Source organism: Myxocyprinus asiaticus, chromosome 29, assembly GCF_019703515.2.
Source record: "Myxocyprinus asiaticus isolate MX2 ecotype Aquarium Trade chromosome 29, UBuf_Myxa_2, whole genome shotgun sequence".
Classification (NCBI taxonomy): Eukaryota; Metazoa; Chordata; class Actinopteri; order Cypriniformes; family Catostomidae; genus Myxocyprinus; species Myxocyprinus asiaticus.
This window is the reverse complement of record NC_059372.1, coordinates 14,470,666-14,487,747: the sequence shown is the minus strand read 5'-3', so window position 1 is coordinate 14,487,747 and position 17,082 is coordinate 14,470,666. Positions and strand designations below refer to the sequence as shown.

The following is a 17,082-nucleotide window of genomic DNA, read 5'->3' as shown; positions in this document are numbered from 1 at the left end:
TGATGAGACGAGAAGAAAGAAAAGTGGTGAGATGAGGTTAAGACAAGACTAAATGAGACAAAATGAGGCAAGATGAGAATAGATAAGACGAGATGAGGCGAGAAGAGAAGAGATGAGAGGAGATGAGACTAAGCGAGACGCGATAAGAAGAGACAAAAAGAGACGAAATGAGACTAAATGAGACGAGAAAAGATGAAATGGTAAGAGAAAAGAAGAGTCATGACTAAATGATACAAGATGAGAAGAGACTAAATTAAATGAAATGGGAAGAGGCAAGATGGGGTGAGATGAATCTAAACAAAAAGAGAGAAAAACAAGATGAGACAAGAAGAAACAAGACAAGTGGTGAGACGAGGTAATATACAAGACTAAACGAGACGAGATGAGGTGAGACGAGAAGAGATAAGACGAGATGAGGCGAGACGAGAAGAGTCCTGAGTAATAGAGATGAGACAAGAAGAGACTAAACGAGATGTGATAAGAAGAGACGAAAAGAGACGAGATGAGACTAAATGAGACAAGAAAAGATGAAATGGTAAGAGACGAGAAGAGTCATGACTAAATGAGATAAGACGATAAGAGACTAAATGAAATGAAATGGGAAGGGGCAAGATGGGCGAGATGAAACTAAATGAAAAGAGATGAGAAACAAGATGAGACGAGAAGAAACAAGACAAGTGGTGAGATGAGGTAATATACAAGACTAAACAAGACGAGATGAGGTGAGATGAGAAGAGTCATGAGTAATAGAGATGAGACAAGAAGAGACTAAACGAGATGTGATAAGAAGAGACGAAAAGAGACGAGATGAGACTAAATGAGACAAGAAAAGATGAAATGGTAAGAGACGAGAAGAGTCATGACTAAATGAGATAAGACGATAAGAGACTAAATGAAATGAAATGGGAAGGGGCAAGATGGAGCGAGATGAAACAATGAAAAGAGAAGAGAAACAAGATGAGACGAGAAGAAACAAAACAAGTGGTGAAACGAGGTAATATACAAGACTAAACGAGACGAGATGAGGCGAGACAAGAAGAGATAAGACGAGATAAGGCAAGATGAGAATAGACAAGACGAGACTAAACGAGACATGTTAAGAAGAGACAAAAAGAGACAAGACAAGATTAGACTAAATGAGATAAGAAAAGATGTAATGGGAAGAGACGAGAAGAGGCATGAGTAAATGAGACAAGACGAAAAGAGACAAAATTCAACGAGACAGGAAGAGGCAAGATGGGGCGAGATGAAACTAAAAGAAAAGAGAAGATAAAAGAAATGAGACGAAAGAAACAAGTCAAGTGGTGAGACAAGGTAATGGGCAAGACTAAATGAGACGAGATAAGCAGAGACAAGAAGAGATGAGTCGAGATTAAACAAGAAGAGACAAGATGAGACTAAATGTGACGAGTAAAGATGAAACGAGAAGAGACAAGATGACATGAGATGAGAAAAGATAAGATAAGATGTGAAGAGATGAGAAGAAACAAGATTTAACAAGGTGAGACAAGACTAAATGAGATGAGATAAGACAAGATGAGAAGAAAAGAGACAAGATGAGATGAGGTGAGAGTAAAAAAGACAAGAAAAGATGAGATTAAATGAGAAGAAACTAGATGGAATAACAGACGAGAAGAGAAAAGACTAAACAAGACGAGAAGAGTTAAGAAGATGCAAGATGAGACGAGACAAAATGAGATGAAAAGAGATGAAAAGAGACAAGACTAAACAAGAGAAGAGAACAACAACAAATCTTTCCTCTCCATATTGTCCAACTATTTCTATAAAACATAATAATTAATTTGTAAATGCAGCCAGTACTGATAGCTTTGAAGAGTGAATCTGTAAACACTGAGAACAGCTTCCATCCTGCCTCAGATTAATATGTAATTAGGAATTTATATAGCAGAGCAAAAGACAAGGCACCAATCACGTATAACCCTAACAAAGACCTGCAGGATCTGCGTTCAATACGGAGATGGAAGAGTAAACGCCATGACCATGTAATGAGCAGCGTATTACTGTAAGAACCATAATGATGCCCACTGTGTGACTATTATTGTTGAGCCTACTACATACCAGATAAAGCCAATGCATGCAATCCTCTTGAAATTGCTTAGATATTGATGATAATTTAATAGAGCTAAGTTGTTTTTTATGTGATGGGTTGTGTTATTGCAGATTGCCTAAAGATTTTCATGGATAAGTGTCTGTTTGTACTCCAGATCCCCCATGAAACCATACAGAAAATTCACAAACTATTCACAGTATTCTACACATACTGCATACAGCAGAAATGCCATGAGTAGTATGGTAGTATGCTACTCTGAGCAAGTCGTGATATCAAGGATGGCCAAATGATTACATCAGAGAGAGAAAATGAGTGTTTCCCCACAGCACGGATCAAAAGCTGATCCCTGCTGTGAAGATCGCCTTGCTCCTGGAACGCCCGCCACTTTCATGCAAACAAGACACAAGCCGAGAGCTCACACACACTCCTAAACACTCATGTATTGCATAATCTTAAAAATGCTTACATTCAGTGTTGGGGAACGTTACTTTTCAAAGCTTCACTACGTAAAAAAGTAACTAAATTAAAAAGTTATGTACAACTTATTAGTACAACTCGATTCCACTTAAGCATTCAGGTTTATATTCGTTTACCAGCAATATTTTGCCATTTTTAAAACATAAGTCTCAGGGTGGGCTAAAAGAAGACTTATTGAACTCTGTCCATCGCTGATAAGCAAGACTCACACTCTCTGGAACTACCAAACCCATCATGCACTATCCACACATACAACATCTCCTCCCACACAGCTTGCACAATTTTCCTCCTGATTTCTCGTAAAATGCGAAAGGAGAGGTGTAGAAAAGCAATGTGTTACTTATTTTAAAAAGCAACTCTAATTTTATTGACTAGAAAAAAAAATTATATTGCTTTACTTGTTACTTGAAAAAGTAATCTAATTAAGTAATGTGCATTACTAGTAACACTTTAGCCCCAACACTGCTTACATTCTGCTCTTAAATACCGATCAATGCCAAGATTTCCCACCCCACTCTGTCTCCCTATAATGAACTAAATCCTAAAAGCGATTATGGAGTGATCTCCGCTGAGCAACTGCTGTATCGCTTATATTAAAACACACTTTGACCTCAAAGGATTTCAGCCAATCAGATCATCTCCAGGATTAGTGTTCTCCACAGGCCAACAGGAGATTAGTGCTCCTAAATCTGAAAGCAAACCTTATACAGTACTATCCGCCCTCCCTTCACACCTCCTTGCTCTGTCTCCTCCCTATTTTAGAGTCTTGTACCCTGCTGTAAAACAGCTTAGATTGAGCTGATTCAGGAGAGGCTGAATTTAAAGTGTTGTCTGGATGTTCCTCTAGCGTTTCTTGTACAGATGCTGTTTGCCTCCACAAACACCAGCAGATTTAGTGAGGATTCATTTTCTCCAACACAATCTCACTTGCAATCTCTCTCCCTATTAAGTGTTATTTTGTCACCATTCTTTCACATTGTAGGCAGCAGCTGCTGTAATTAGAGGGACTTTGGAAAATCTCACTATTTTGAAAGCAAGAAGAAAGAGTGAGATGCCACTCCTGACCTTTTTGCTCTAACAGCAGAATGCCACTAAAACACAGCTATGGGTCTATGCAAAACCATACATGCAAAACTACAGAACAGACTGTATAAAGAACAGCAGAGAAGGAACAAGGTTCCAGTTAGAATCAGAAAGGGTTTTAAAGCCTGATGTCATAGGAGAACCTTCAGTATAGGAGACAACAAAGAGTAGAATTAGAATAACATCAATGTATTGGTGATTTAAAGATTCCAGAAACCAATATACTGACCTAAAGAACCTCCAGTGAATCTACCTTCTTTGCTTAATCTAATGTGCAGCAATGAACCATAAAAAAAAAAAAAAAAATCGTTTCAAGAGTGTATAAAGAGGATAGAAACTGTGAAAGAGCGAAGGAAAAACTAGTGCAAGACTAATGAAAACTGCTGTACTATGTGTGAGAAATCTCTCTCCCCATGCATCGCTCTATCATACATGGAAGGATTGACTCCATAGGGGATGTGAGGAGAGAAAAATGAGCAAATATGACTGTGGAGATGGAATTAGAGTGAGTGGGAGAGAGAAAGAGAGGTAGATGTTAATTTCATTAAGAGAACGCTGATTGTGAGAAAGACTTTCTGTAGGGATGGAAGAATACTACCACACATGGAGAGAGATATATATAGAGAGAAATGGAGGAGAGAAAGAAAGTACAAAAGTATGAAAGAAAGAAAGAAAAAAAGAAAGAAAAAAGAAAGAAAATGAGAGAAAGAAAAACAGACAAAAAGAAAGAATAATAAAATAATGAAAGTATGAGAGGAAGAACGAAATATAGATAGAACAAAAGAACAAATTAATTATGAATGAATGAATGAAAGGAAGAGAGAATGAACTAATGAAAATATGAAAGGAAGAAGAACAAACGATAGATAGAATGAAAGAACAAATGAATGAGCAACAGAACAAAGAAAATGTAAGAAGACAAACAGAACGAACAAACTAATTAACGAATAGACAAATGAAAGAAAGATCAAAAGTAAGAGAGAAAGAAAGACAGAATGAAAGAATGAATGAATGAGAAAAAGAATGATTAAACAAATGTAAGAAAGTACTATAGAAAGAAAATAAAGAACCAACAAACGAACGAAAAAGTGAAAGAACAAACAAATGAATGAATAAACAAACAAAAGAAAGAGAGCAAATAAATAAGTTAATGAATGAAGAATGAAAGTAATACAGACAGAAAGAATGAAAGAACGAACGAATGAGTGAATGAAGAAACAAAGAAAAGAAACAGAAAGAAGGAAAGAACAAATTAACAAATTAAAGAATGAAATTAAGATAGACAGAGAAAATGAAAGAATGAATGAACGAGCGAAAGAAAGAAGAAATGTAACAAATGAAATAAAGAACAAAAATAAGAAAGACAGACAGAAAGAACGAAATAATTAATGAATGAGAGAAAGATCAAACAAATTTGAGAAAGGAAGAAAGAAAGAACAAACAAACAAATGAACAAACAAAATTAATGAATAAACAAACAAAAAAAGAGAACAAATGGATGAATGTAGAACGAAAGAAAGCAAAAGAGACAGACAAAGAATGAAAGAATGAACGTTTGAGTGAATGAATAAACAAACAAACAAAAGAAAGAAACAAAGAAAAAATGAAAGGAAGAACAAATTCAAGAAAAAATGAAAGTAAGACAGGCAGACAAAAAAGAATGAATGAATAAGCAAAAGAAAGAACAAACGAATGTAAGAAAGAAAGAAAAAGAGAAAATGAGTTAATTAAATAAAGAGCGAAAGTAAGACAGACAGACAGAATGAATAAATAAGAAAGACAGAAAGAAAGTGAAATAGTATAAATAACACAGAAAAATGAAATCTCAAGGATGGCCATGCTAATACATTCGAGAGAGAGATATGGTAATACCATGTTACTTTTGAAATATGCCATGGCATGCAATGATTACCATATTCATAAAGCATGCTATTTACATAATACTTCAAAGAGTACCACAGTTCCAAGTCCAAAAAGTACTTTTTGGCCATTTTGTGTTGTGAATACATAAAGTGTGCCTGCACAACACAACACAACATAACACAGTATGTTTCTGCATCAAATCCTGTCTGTATTACATGAGCTTTATTAATACAGCAGAACACCCCAGAAGACTGACGGAGGAATCTAATCTTGCCACTCTAACAGCACACTGTGATGAGAGAGACCTGCTCCATGTTGAATTGAGATGCTGAAAAACCTCGGCAATTATTTGTCCTGGTCCTGTCGGGAGTCATGTAAATTACTTTAAGTGCACTTTTCCAGGGAGGTACGGCTGCTATTACAGTAATGACAACAGCGGAGGCTGACATGTCTAAGTTCCCTACAGAGTCTTGACACAGGAGGGAAGATAGCAATGACGGACTGCATCCTCATAACCCACAATGAGGGAGTGTGTAAGAATTTAGACTGTTTGTGTAGTCGAATAGTTCGTGTTCTTCCAAACCCATTTGACTATCTTCAGAATTTTGACAGAATTTTTGTTTTTGGGTGAACTATCCCTTTAAGGAGGACAACATTTTTAGCAATTCCACAATACAGTTTGAGAAATAAAAGCAAGTAAGCTTCTGAATGTTCAGCCTTGAGTTTTACACATCTGGATGCAGTTGCACTTGTCCGCCACCAGAGGGCAAACATCCTCTGTGTCTTTTGAGGGCCATTGAGTACAAAACTGAAGACCTCCAAATGTACACAGTTGGCCTCCAATGTGACCATTCCTACACCTTTTAGTCACTATATTATTAAATAACCCTAAAAAGTTCAGAGATTATAGCTAATAATGGAAAACTATGCTTATACAGTAAGTTCCTATATGATGATGTACTGCCATTTCTAGTGTGTTTAAATGTAAAGAGGGAACTTACATGTTGTGCAGCACACACCAGCCACAGTGCGGATCTCCTGAGCTCAAACACTCTCCACAAGTGCCATACTGCTCGCACGACTCGATCGGCACCCGCGTCACCTGTAAAACACAGACACTGAGAGTTTTAATGAGCAGAGTGCAAATTCATTCAGCTTTAAGTGACAAAAGCTCCATTAATCCCTTTGATACATGAGTTCTATGGAAAGCATTGCTTCCATAGATTCCCTTCCATGTTTGTTTAAAGACACCAATGAGGGATTGTTCCCAATAAAAGAAGTGTTAATTGAGTGCAGAGTGGATGAGAGAAATGAGAAGAATCCGTATGTCGTGGACAGTGGGAATCCATTTCTACCCTTTATGAAGGACACAATGTCCCAAAGGATTTTTTTTTTTTTTTTCAGATATTGCTCTTTCATAGCTCAGAAGACTTACTTATTAGTTCTCAGTTATGCTTCAAGTTTCAACTTTGTCTCAGATGTTTCCCCTAAATTCTTTGACAATCTTTGACATACAGACTCAATTCGATCTCACTGATTCCTTAAATTATTGAGATATTACAGAGACCTTCTTCTTGATTATTAATTTTCTTTGAGGTATTTGGATTTCCTGTTTTCACGCAGGTGACAGAAGTTGGTGTGTACAAGAAAATGTGCGTGATAACAAAGTCTTTATAGCAAGTCAGTACACTGGCGGCCATCTTTGGAATGCTCCCGGGAAGCTATTTCCAGTCACGAAAGTGCAGCTCCTATCTACTTGAATGGGGGAATACCAAAATCTCCAAAATGATTGGTGAAGATTACGATCAAAGAACATATTTCAAATCAGCAGTAAAATCTGACAACAACAGTATCATAAATTGTGCTTCTTTACCTCAGATTACATGGAAAAAATAGCTTGTATACCTAATGCACATGCTCTTTCTTGAGTTTTTTGTCAGGTGATGTCAGTATCTAAAAGGTGATTGGCTCTTTTACCTGTAAGACAGGACTTACTTTCTACATCTGTTGACCGTTGGGCGTTCCAATTTCTCCCATTCATGTTTTTTTTTTTTTAAAGTTGCCTGTCTCTGCTAAATACTCTCTGGTGTTAATCTGTATACAATATGTGTTTCCTTTGAAATGGTTAAGTCAAAGACAAACAAGAGTGTGTTCAGTTGTAAATCCTGTACTGTGCATATACTGTATGTGTGTGTTTATAACAGAGGCTATTAGAATGAAACAGAACACACAAAACATAACAGATGCAGCTGTGCTACTGCAACTGAGAGAAATAGCATTGACACAGTGCTCTTTTGTGTAGCCCACTGCACCTGTCCAGTTAAGCCCAAAGTATACTTCGGTTTTAACGCGAACGCTAGGCATCTTCATACAGCTGAATGCTCACCTTTCAAAGTATACTTCATTTGACTGTACAGATGTGCACTACGAATGCTATGGGACACAGGACTATTTCTCTTCAGGAGTTCAGGCCCACAAAGATGTTATATTCCTTTAGACTCAATTTACACAAATACAGGTATCTCTTGACCTCCACATAGATGTGTTCTTGATCTGCACAACCACTGTTGTTATTTTCAGCTTCGTCTCTTTTGTTTACCGGTGATTCCATGTTCTTCTAGCACTTCTTTATGACAGCAACAGCTCAACTGTGAATGTTGCCACCACGTGGACCCAGTAATTATTGCAAAAAAATTCTAGGCGCATGTGCAATCTGCGTGTTCAGAGTATGCGCGGTTAGAAAAATGCAAGTAGGTATAACTGCATGCCGGAGATCTCCGAATGGGGGTGGAATCTCCAAAAGAGGGTGGGGTTACTCCAAAAGGAGCATGGTCAAGCCAAACGGGGGTTGCACCAACTTCAAAAAAAGGTTAGGTTTAAGGAAAGGGTTAGGTTATGGCCTCCTGCCCCTTTTTGGAGCTCTGCTTGCAGCTATACTCACTTAGCACTTTATTAGAAACACTATGGTCCCAACATGGTTTTCATCTGATGTAACCCATCCGCCTCAAGGTTCAATGTGTTGTGTATTCTGAGATGCTATTCTGCTTACCACAATTGTACAGAGTGGTTATCTGAGTTACTGTAGCCTTTCTGTCAGCTCGAACCAGTCTGGCCATTCTCCGTTGACCACTTTCATCAACAAGGCATTTCCATCCGGAAAACTGCAGCTCACTGGATGTTCTTTTGTTTTTAGCACAATTCTAAGTAAACTATAGAGAATGTTGTGCGTGAAAATCCAAGGAGATCAGTAGTTACAGAAATACTCAAACCAGCCCATCTGACAACAACAATCATGCCACGATTGAAATCACTGACATCACATTTTTTCCCCATTCTGATGGTTGATGTGAACATTAACTAAAACTCCAGACCCGTACCTGCATGATTTTATGCATTGCACTGTTGCCACATAATTGGATGATAAGACAATAACATGAATAAGTAGGTGTCTAGGTGTTCTTAATAAAGTGCTCAGTGAGTGCATATCCTTCTTGAAAAATGGAGCTGCACGCATTCAGTGTTCGAGCACTCTGCAGATGATGGAAATTGTGTCACGCATTCTGAGGATCCACGTCTGATCAAAGTATACTTTGAGCTTTAGGTATGAACCAAACACACAAAAACATTTCCTCAGCTAAAAATGGGGGCACGCCATTTAGTTCTATTGTTTTTACATAAAACTAATTTGAATTAATATAGACTAACCCTTATCCTACAACTAAAACAAGACTTCATTAATGATTTAGCAATTAATTTTCAAACTGAGAACGTACCTGAATGTCCCCAAAGAAAGGTTTTGTCAGCTTTAGATCACTTTTGGGCACAATTGTGTCCCTGAACTATACCTAAGTATGTACACACACAACAAACACAAATGCAGGGATGCATGTAAGCACACACACAGTTCAAACATCTATGAGTCAAAAACATACAGACAGTTGAGACAGATACTGATCTGAGTATAAGATATACACAACATATGTACATATGAAAATTATAAAGTACAGTGAACACTAACTGTGTAATTGATACAGAGACATCAACAACCTTTGAAAGTCTTTTAGGTTCCTGCTACTTTTTCTTTTTAAGTGTTTCTCAATTCAGTGACAAGAAAGTAAACTATTCACTCCTCATAGCCAAACAAGTAGCATGTCTTTGGCAAATAGTCTAAACAGATGCTCTCTTACACACGCTAAATGCTTCAGCTATACCTTGGAGATGTGTACTAACCAGATACACACTCGCACATGCCCACTAAAATAGACCAGAGCGTTGCTTTGCCTGCTGACCCACAATGCCCCTCTCTACTGTGCTCGCACAGCCTTCTGCTGCCCACTTGGCATGCCGGAATGGCGTCAGTGCAATGACCGGGCCATGGCTCTGTGATGTGCCTGTATTTGTACCGTAATATCTCTTTTATCTAGTCAGCTATTTTCAGGGGGTTTGCTTTCCATTGCCAAGGCTGAGCTTGTGATCTTGTTGCCAGGAGGATTTTAGGGTGCACCTGCATTCTATTTGCAAACACACACAAATACAGGCAGAACAGGAGTGTGTGTGAAGTTGTTATGGTTTTCCAGACAAAACTATAATTTTGCTTAACAGCACATTTTACAGACTAAAATGTATGGATACCTTTATGTGGTCAGGTACAACAGATGAAAGTATGTGCATGCAACTTCCAGTTTTAGTACTTTTTTGTCTAAACCAGATTTTTACTCTTTCTTTTGACAAGAAAAGTGTGAGTGGTGTTTGCCCGTGCAAAAAATCGGATGTTATGGGTGGTTGCCAGGGCATTGCTATGCGGTATAAAACATGTTCTGAATGTTTTTAGCTTGTTGCTATGTGGTTAGCTAGTCCATTGCTAGTTGGTTGCTATTTTTTTTTTTTTTTTTTTACATGACAGCATTTAAGACCACATCTACACTAATCCATTTTTGTTTGAAAACTCAGTTTTCAGTTTCCTAACATAGAAAAACAATTGAATAGGAAAACAATTGAAAGAGCTTGGGCGGACAAAAAAAAAATAAAAAAATTGTGTTCAGTGTAAAGATATTGTCATGAAAGTTTTCTTAACTTGAATGGTTTCTTGCAACCGGCTGCTGGTCACTCCTTCAATGTAAATCTATAAAAATGTTATCAACATTACCATTTGCAAGGCAAAAATCACAATGATTTTTCAGTATGATAAAATAGTAAAGTGCTGCTTGAATTAGCAAGCACCAATAATAAAGAGATGCAACATACAATTTGACCAATAAGATCACACCCATTAATATTGCATCAGAATTCCGGGCACAGCCTTGTTTCGATAAGCTTTTTAACGATTAAAGTCATTGTGTTTTCTTTATCCTGACATTGGTGATGGGGTCAAAGGGCAAAATGAAGTGAGAGACAGTGTTAAGATTGATGAGTGGGCACACAGTGTGTGTTTAGTGAGAGGGGTGGGATAACATGTAGGGTTCCTGCGGCGTGTGTGTGTGTGCTGTATGGCCGTGTTAAATGTCATTAGTGTTTGAGTGGTGGGGTCTGACGGGGGGTGGTGATCCACCTGTCCCTGCAACACACTTCCTTAACGGCTCACAGACAAAGACACGCATTCAACCTCCCGATACTAGCGGCACTCCTGTTGTCTGCACTCACACATGCCTACTCTTGGGCGATTGTTTGCGATCACACACACATACACAGTTGTGCTTTTTGATGTTTATATAATCTAGGGCTGGGTGATATAGCTAGAAAATGTTTTTTTTATTTTTACTTTTGGCCTAGTAGATTCTTTTAGATTAGATTAGATTTTTAATGCAAGAAATAACTATAGCAACAGATCTAGTCGGAAACTAATCAAGGCATGTTTTCCACTTAATATTTTTTACTCAGTGCACACAATTATATTTCATCATTTTAAATATAGGTTTATACACCAATATAACAATACAATCAACATAATTTACCTACATATATTTTTAATAAACCACTAGAAGTACAATGCTATGCTGAGACCTCTGTGAACATTTTTGAATCAGAAATTTGAATCAATGAATTAAAATGGGCAGTGTTGCTATTGAAGTTTAAATAATAATTGTTTTTAACACTCTCATACTAGCAAGCTGCAAGACAAGAAAGAAACTTTATATACCCAGCAAAATCACCCCAAATATAAAATTCTAAATACTACCCTGGCCTAAGACGGTGTTACAGAGTCACTTCTTGGCAAATATGACAGGTGTCCCACACATGGCGCTATAAAATACCTGGAGATAGCTATCTGTTAGCATCTCCATTCATCTCTATGACTGTGCTCAGCTAGCACAGGGTTCCCAGAAAGCTAGTGAAATGGAGACTGCCATCTTTGCTCATGGGCACTCAGTTCTGGGATCGGGTGTCACGTGACTGATCACTCGTCAATGGGAATAGATAGGGAAAAATATAAATCAATTTCACGCTTTTAAGAGCCCTTCAAAACAATCCGTTACCGGATGACGGTGTGCTATAATGTAATGAAATAATTTAAATTGAAATGGGTCTTGGAATTTTTTTTTATATAGTCATAAAAGACGGCTACTTCTGAATGGCTGTCTATGGAGAAACATGGTTATTGCCATCGGGTGGTTTAGTTCCAGCATCTATCAGCAGGTGCTAACTGGGACCTGCTAACCAGCCAATTCCTGACCCCTGGTCCCACAAGACTCCGTCCATGTCCTTTTTTCATTTTCACACACACTCCCAATTTCTTTCTCACACTCTCTCTCTCCCTAGTTTTCTCTTTATTTTCACTCGTTGCCCCAGGACAAACAGGTGGTCAAAAGTAATGAGACCAGCACATCAGCGCTGCCACCCAGCCTGATGACAAACAAGCCCACCAGGGGCTCTGTTCACAAAGCAATAGCGGCTCAACAGCCACACCACACTGATTCAACAAGGGCAATAAGGTTCAATGTTACAAAACACTGACTTAAAGCCAGACCAACAATCCAAAAACATTAAATTCACAGTTTCGAGACCAGATGATGCTGTCTTGACACCAACGATCACCGACTTTAAGATGAGATGCAAACACAGATTTGATTTTCAGAAGGAAAAAAAATGCGAGTAATGCTTGCCCATACAAACTTGGAATAGTGCTGGGTGGGTGTCAGGGCATTGGCACTGTATGTTGTTGCTAAGGTGTTCTAATTGTTTTTTAGTGTACTGTTATGCCTTTTCTGTGTCCTAGGTAGTTACTAGGTGGTCAGTAATATTTTAGTTGCTAGACATGATTCAGGTACCTACTTCAGTGTAGGTCTATGGGGTTTCATTGCACACCAGGCAACATACAAGTCTAATTCAAATATACATAGCACAAGTTAGGGTTAAAAAAAAAAAAAAAAAAAAAAAAAATCCCTAACCCCAAATATGCGCAATAGCAATAGTTATGCTTGCCTTAGCAAGCAACACTAACTAAGATTCCCACACTTTCTGATGGAGGGCCACTGATCCTATAGTTTCACTTGAGGCCAGTCTGATGCAGTGTCATATTCTAATGTAGGGATCAAGCAGGGGACAGCTGCACTACAGGGTGACACAGCTGCCACAGGTGTGCGTCCATATCTGTTCACTTGGCAGGACAATGTCAAAAGAGAAGATGGAGAAGGAGGGATTGATAGAAAGACCTACAGACAGAAAAAAAATTAAGAGGGATAAAGGTGTTATGGGGGTCACGGGCAGACTGCAACAGCTGTTGACAGCACATGCTTCAGTCAGTCAGCACAATGGGAAGCACAATGAGGCCTGTTCTCCCACTGAGAGCAGCCTGCGTGCAGTGTATGTGCATGCATTTATGTCCACAGATCAATGTGCGTTTGAACATTTCCTCATAAAATTTAGAGGAACATTAAAGTTCAACCACAAAACATACAAATGTGATTTTAATTTGCACCAATTTTCACAATATAGTTATTACAATAGAGCAAAATTAATTATAGTTAAGCAATAAACCAATGTTACAGTGATTTTACCACAGTTAAGGGGTGTTGTTAAGTACGACACCAGCTGCAGCAACAGCAATATAATAAAAGACACCAATGTTAAAAAGAATAATTACATTTATTAATAAAAATCTCAATAAACTATTGTTCCGCCAAGTAATATAGGCCACGTCCACACTAATCCGTTTCAAACGTCCATTTTCAGTTTCCCCACGTCATAATTTTCCAAAGTATGTGTTAATGGAGAGTGTTTTTATATATAATTCAACTTATTAGTGGACATAGATGCAAGTATATCAGCTATTTTAAACGCAGCTATTCCAATCAGATTGTATTGCCATAGCTATCCATTTTATAAGTCTATGTTACTTACATTTTAGTTTTTATTTTGCTCTCTACCCTCCAAGCAATAGAGAATTATCATTATAACACTCAAGTGCATTGAACTTAATATATTAATATCACTTGGCTTGAATGACAACTGTTGTAAGATGACAACATGGTAGGACAGGGGCTGCGCCAACTCCTAATTTTCTCTTGAGCTTGTTAATTCTTCCACAGCTTAAAATGCTTCAAGGATGCTATCTACTAATCTCTATCTGGCTTGAATTTGATATTTTCCACCCGTTCTGACGCTAGCCAAGAATCGCCTGGAGACAGGACATCTAGAGGAAGAAAAGATGGAGTTGGCAATAAACTAGTCCTATTCAGTCCCAAAAAGAAGCCTCTAGACCAGGCATGGACTGGCCATCGGGAGCACCAGGACATTTCCGGGTGGGCCAGCTGTCGAAACCGAATGTACATGAACGTAAATATACAAAGATTTAAAGGAAGAAAAAGTTCTGACCACAAGATGCTGGCCCATTTAAAGGGATACTTCACTCCAAAAAATGAAAATTCTGTCCGAATGTTAGCCTCCACTCACTTCCATTGTGTGAAAAATAAAATAAAAATAAAAATAAAAAATACAATCAAAGTGAATAGTGACTAAGGTTTTCAGTCCCTAACATTTTGCCTTACATCTCTTTTTGTGCTCCAAATAAGAAAACAAAGTCATACAGGTTAGGAACAATGTGAGGGTGAGTAAATGATGACAGCAGAGATAGGAAGACTAGCCTATGGTACAAATAACCCTCAAAAGAACCACTGATGCTGTAATCCTGACCTCCAATGTTACAATTACAATAGAAAGGCTGATCCCAGACCTTTGTTTGGTGTTAAGAGACTGATTTGTGGGATATATGGAGACTACAGTATGCTGGGAGAGCTGCGAGCTGTTTCTGGACATGGGGAATAAATGTTCACATTAGCTCTGTGTTTCATAGTCCTAACTGCCACAGGCACCTGTCTGATGAATGGAGAACCATTAGAGAGAAGCAACGACAGCAGTAGACAGAGCGAGAGATAGAAAGAGTGAGAGAGATGTAGGATCTGAGGTAAATGATTAAGAAAAGAAAGTAGAGCTGTTAAGGGAAAAGGAGAGAAAGTAGAAGAGAGAGATGGTGGAGTAGAGGGCAGAGGAAATCTAGTTTGTCAACATTAACTTTCAATGTATGGAATAAAGATGCAATGAAAGTCAATGGTGACTGAGACTAACAAATTGCCTAACATCTCCTTTTGGGTTCCATGGTAGAAAGCAAAAATCATATGAGTTTGGAAGAACATGAGGATGAGTAAATGTTCAAAGAATTTTCATTTTTGGCTGAACTATTCCTTTAAAATCACTAATTTCAAAAAGACTGGGAACCTGTAAACATGACTGTGTTTTCAGAATCAGAATCAGAATCAGCTTTATTGCCAAGTATGCTTACACATACAAGGAATTTGTCTTGGTGACAGGAGCTTCCAGTGTACAAAAATACAAAACAATACAAAAACAGCAGCAAGACATAGATAATAATAAATAAATAAATAAATAAATAAAAAAATAAAAATTATACACATCCGTACATACACACACACACACACACACAGACACACACATACATACATACATACACATACGTAGTGCAGATCTAACACAAATCTGTTATCTGTTATGTACAGTGCAAATACAATCTGTTATGTACATTGCAAATGTTTTTTTGTTTTTTTTGTTTTGTTTTTGTTTTTTCAGAGGAATGAAATGGCAGAAGAGGTTGGATGTGTTGGATAAATATAAAAAAGACTAAAGTGGGTATTGCACATAGTTATTGCTCAATGGGGCAATTTAACTGTTCATAAGATGGATAGCCTGAGGGAAAAACTGTTCCTGTGCCTGACAGTTCTGGTGCTCAGAGCTCTGAAGCGTCGGCCAGAAGGCAACAGTTCAAAAAGGTAATGGGCAGGGTGAGTGGGGTCCAGAGTGATTTTTCCAGCCTTTTTCCTCACTCTGGAAGTGTATAGTTCTTGAAGGGAGGGGGTGGGGCGGGCAGGGGGCAAACAATAATCCTCTCAGCAGTCCAAACTGTCCTTTGTGGTCTTCTGATGTCTGATTTTGTAGCTGAACCAAACGAGACAGTTATTGAAGTGCAGAGGACAGACTCAATGACTGCTGAGTAGAACTGTATCAGCAGCGCCTGTGGCAGGTTGAACTTCCTCAGCTGGCGAAGGAAGTACAACCTCTGCTGGGCCTTTTTCACAATGAGTCCTGTGAGATGGTAGTGCCCAGGAACCTGAATGACTCCACTCCTGCCACAGTGCTGTTTAGAATGGTGAGGGGGGTCAGTGTTGGGGTGTTCCTCCTAAAGTCCACAATAATCTCCACCGTTATGAGCGTGTTCAGCTCAAGGTTGTTTTGACTGCACCAGACAGTCAGCTGTTCAACCTCCCTTCTGTATGCAGACTCATCGTCATCTTGGATGAGGCCGATGACAGTGGTGTCGTCTGCAAACTTCAGGAGCTCGACAGAGGGGTCCTTGGCGATGCAGTCATTGGTGTAGAGGGAGAAGAGTAGTGGGGAGAGCACAATCCCTGGGGGGCACCAGTGCTGATTGTACAGGTGCTGGAAGTGAGTTTCCCCTGTCTCACAAGCTGCTGCCTGTCCATCAGAAAGCTGGTAATCCACTAACAGATAGACATGGGAGAAATGGGTCACCAACAGAAAGCTGACACATAGTGGGCCTCACGGTGGAGCCATGCACAGAGCTCAGGCACATATGAGAATGGTTATGTTAGACATGAGACGCCATCTGGGCCTGAAGCTTTCCTCGTCTTTTGTTTCCGAAAGACCCGGCTCACATCATCTTCACAGATCTTAAGTGCAGGTTGAGTAGCAGGAGGGGGGAGGAGGGGGGTTGCAGGAGGTGTTGGTGTTTGTGTGACGTGAAGGTCAGAGTGGGTGTGGGGTGTGAGATTAGGCCTTTCAAATCTGTAGTAGAACACAGTCAGGTCGTCAGCCAGTTGTTGGTCCACCACAGGGTTGGGGGTAGGAGTCCTGTAATTTGTGAGTTGTTTCATGCCACTCCACAATGATGCAGGGTCGTTAGCTGAAAACTTGTTTTTCAGCTTCTCAGAATATCTTCTTTTCGCCACTCTGATTTCCTTGTTCAGTGTGTTCCTGGCTTGATTGTACAAGACTTTATCTCCACCCGTGTAAGCATCCTCTTTGGCCTGACGAAGCTGCCTGAGCTCTGCTGTAAAACC

General features: G+C 38.9%; 1 protein-coding gene across 1 annotated transcript in view; it reads right to left on the bottom strand.

Moving 5' to 3' along the window:
• Positions 1-17,082, bottom strand: part of LOC127419895 (plexin-A2-like) — a 318,335-nt gene that overhangs the window by 130,217 nt on the left and 171,036 nt on the right. The window contains exon 5 of the mRNA XM_051661704.1: positions 6,496-6,596. Within this exon, the coding sequence (XP_051517664.1) occupies positions 6,496-6,596 (101 nt within the window). The remainder of the gene's footprint in view (positions 1-6,495; positions 6,597-17,082) is intronic.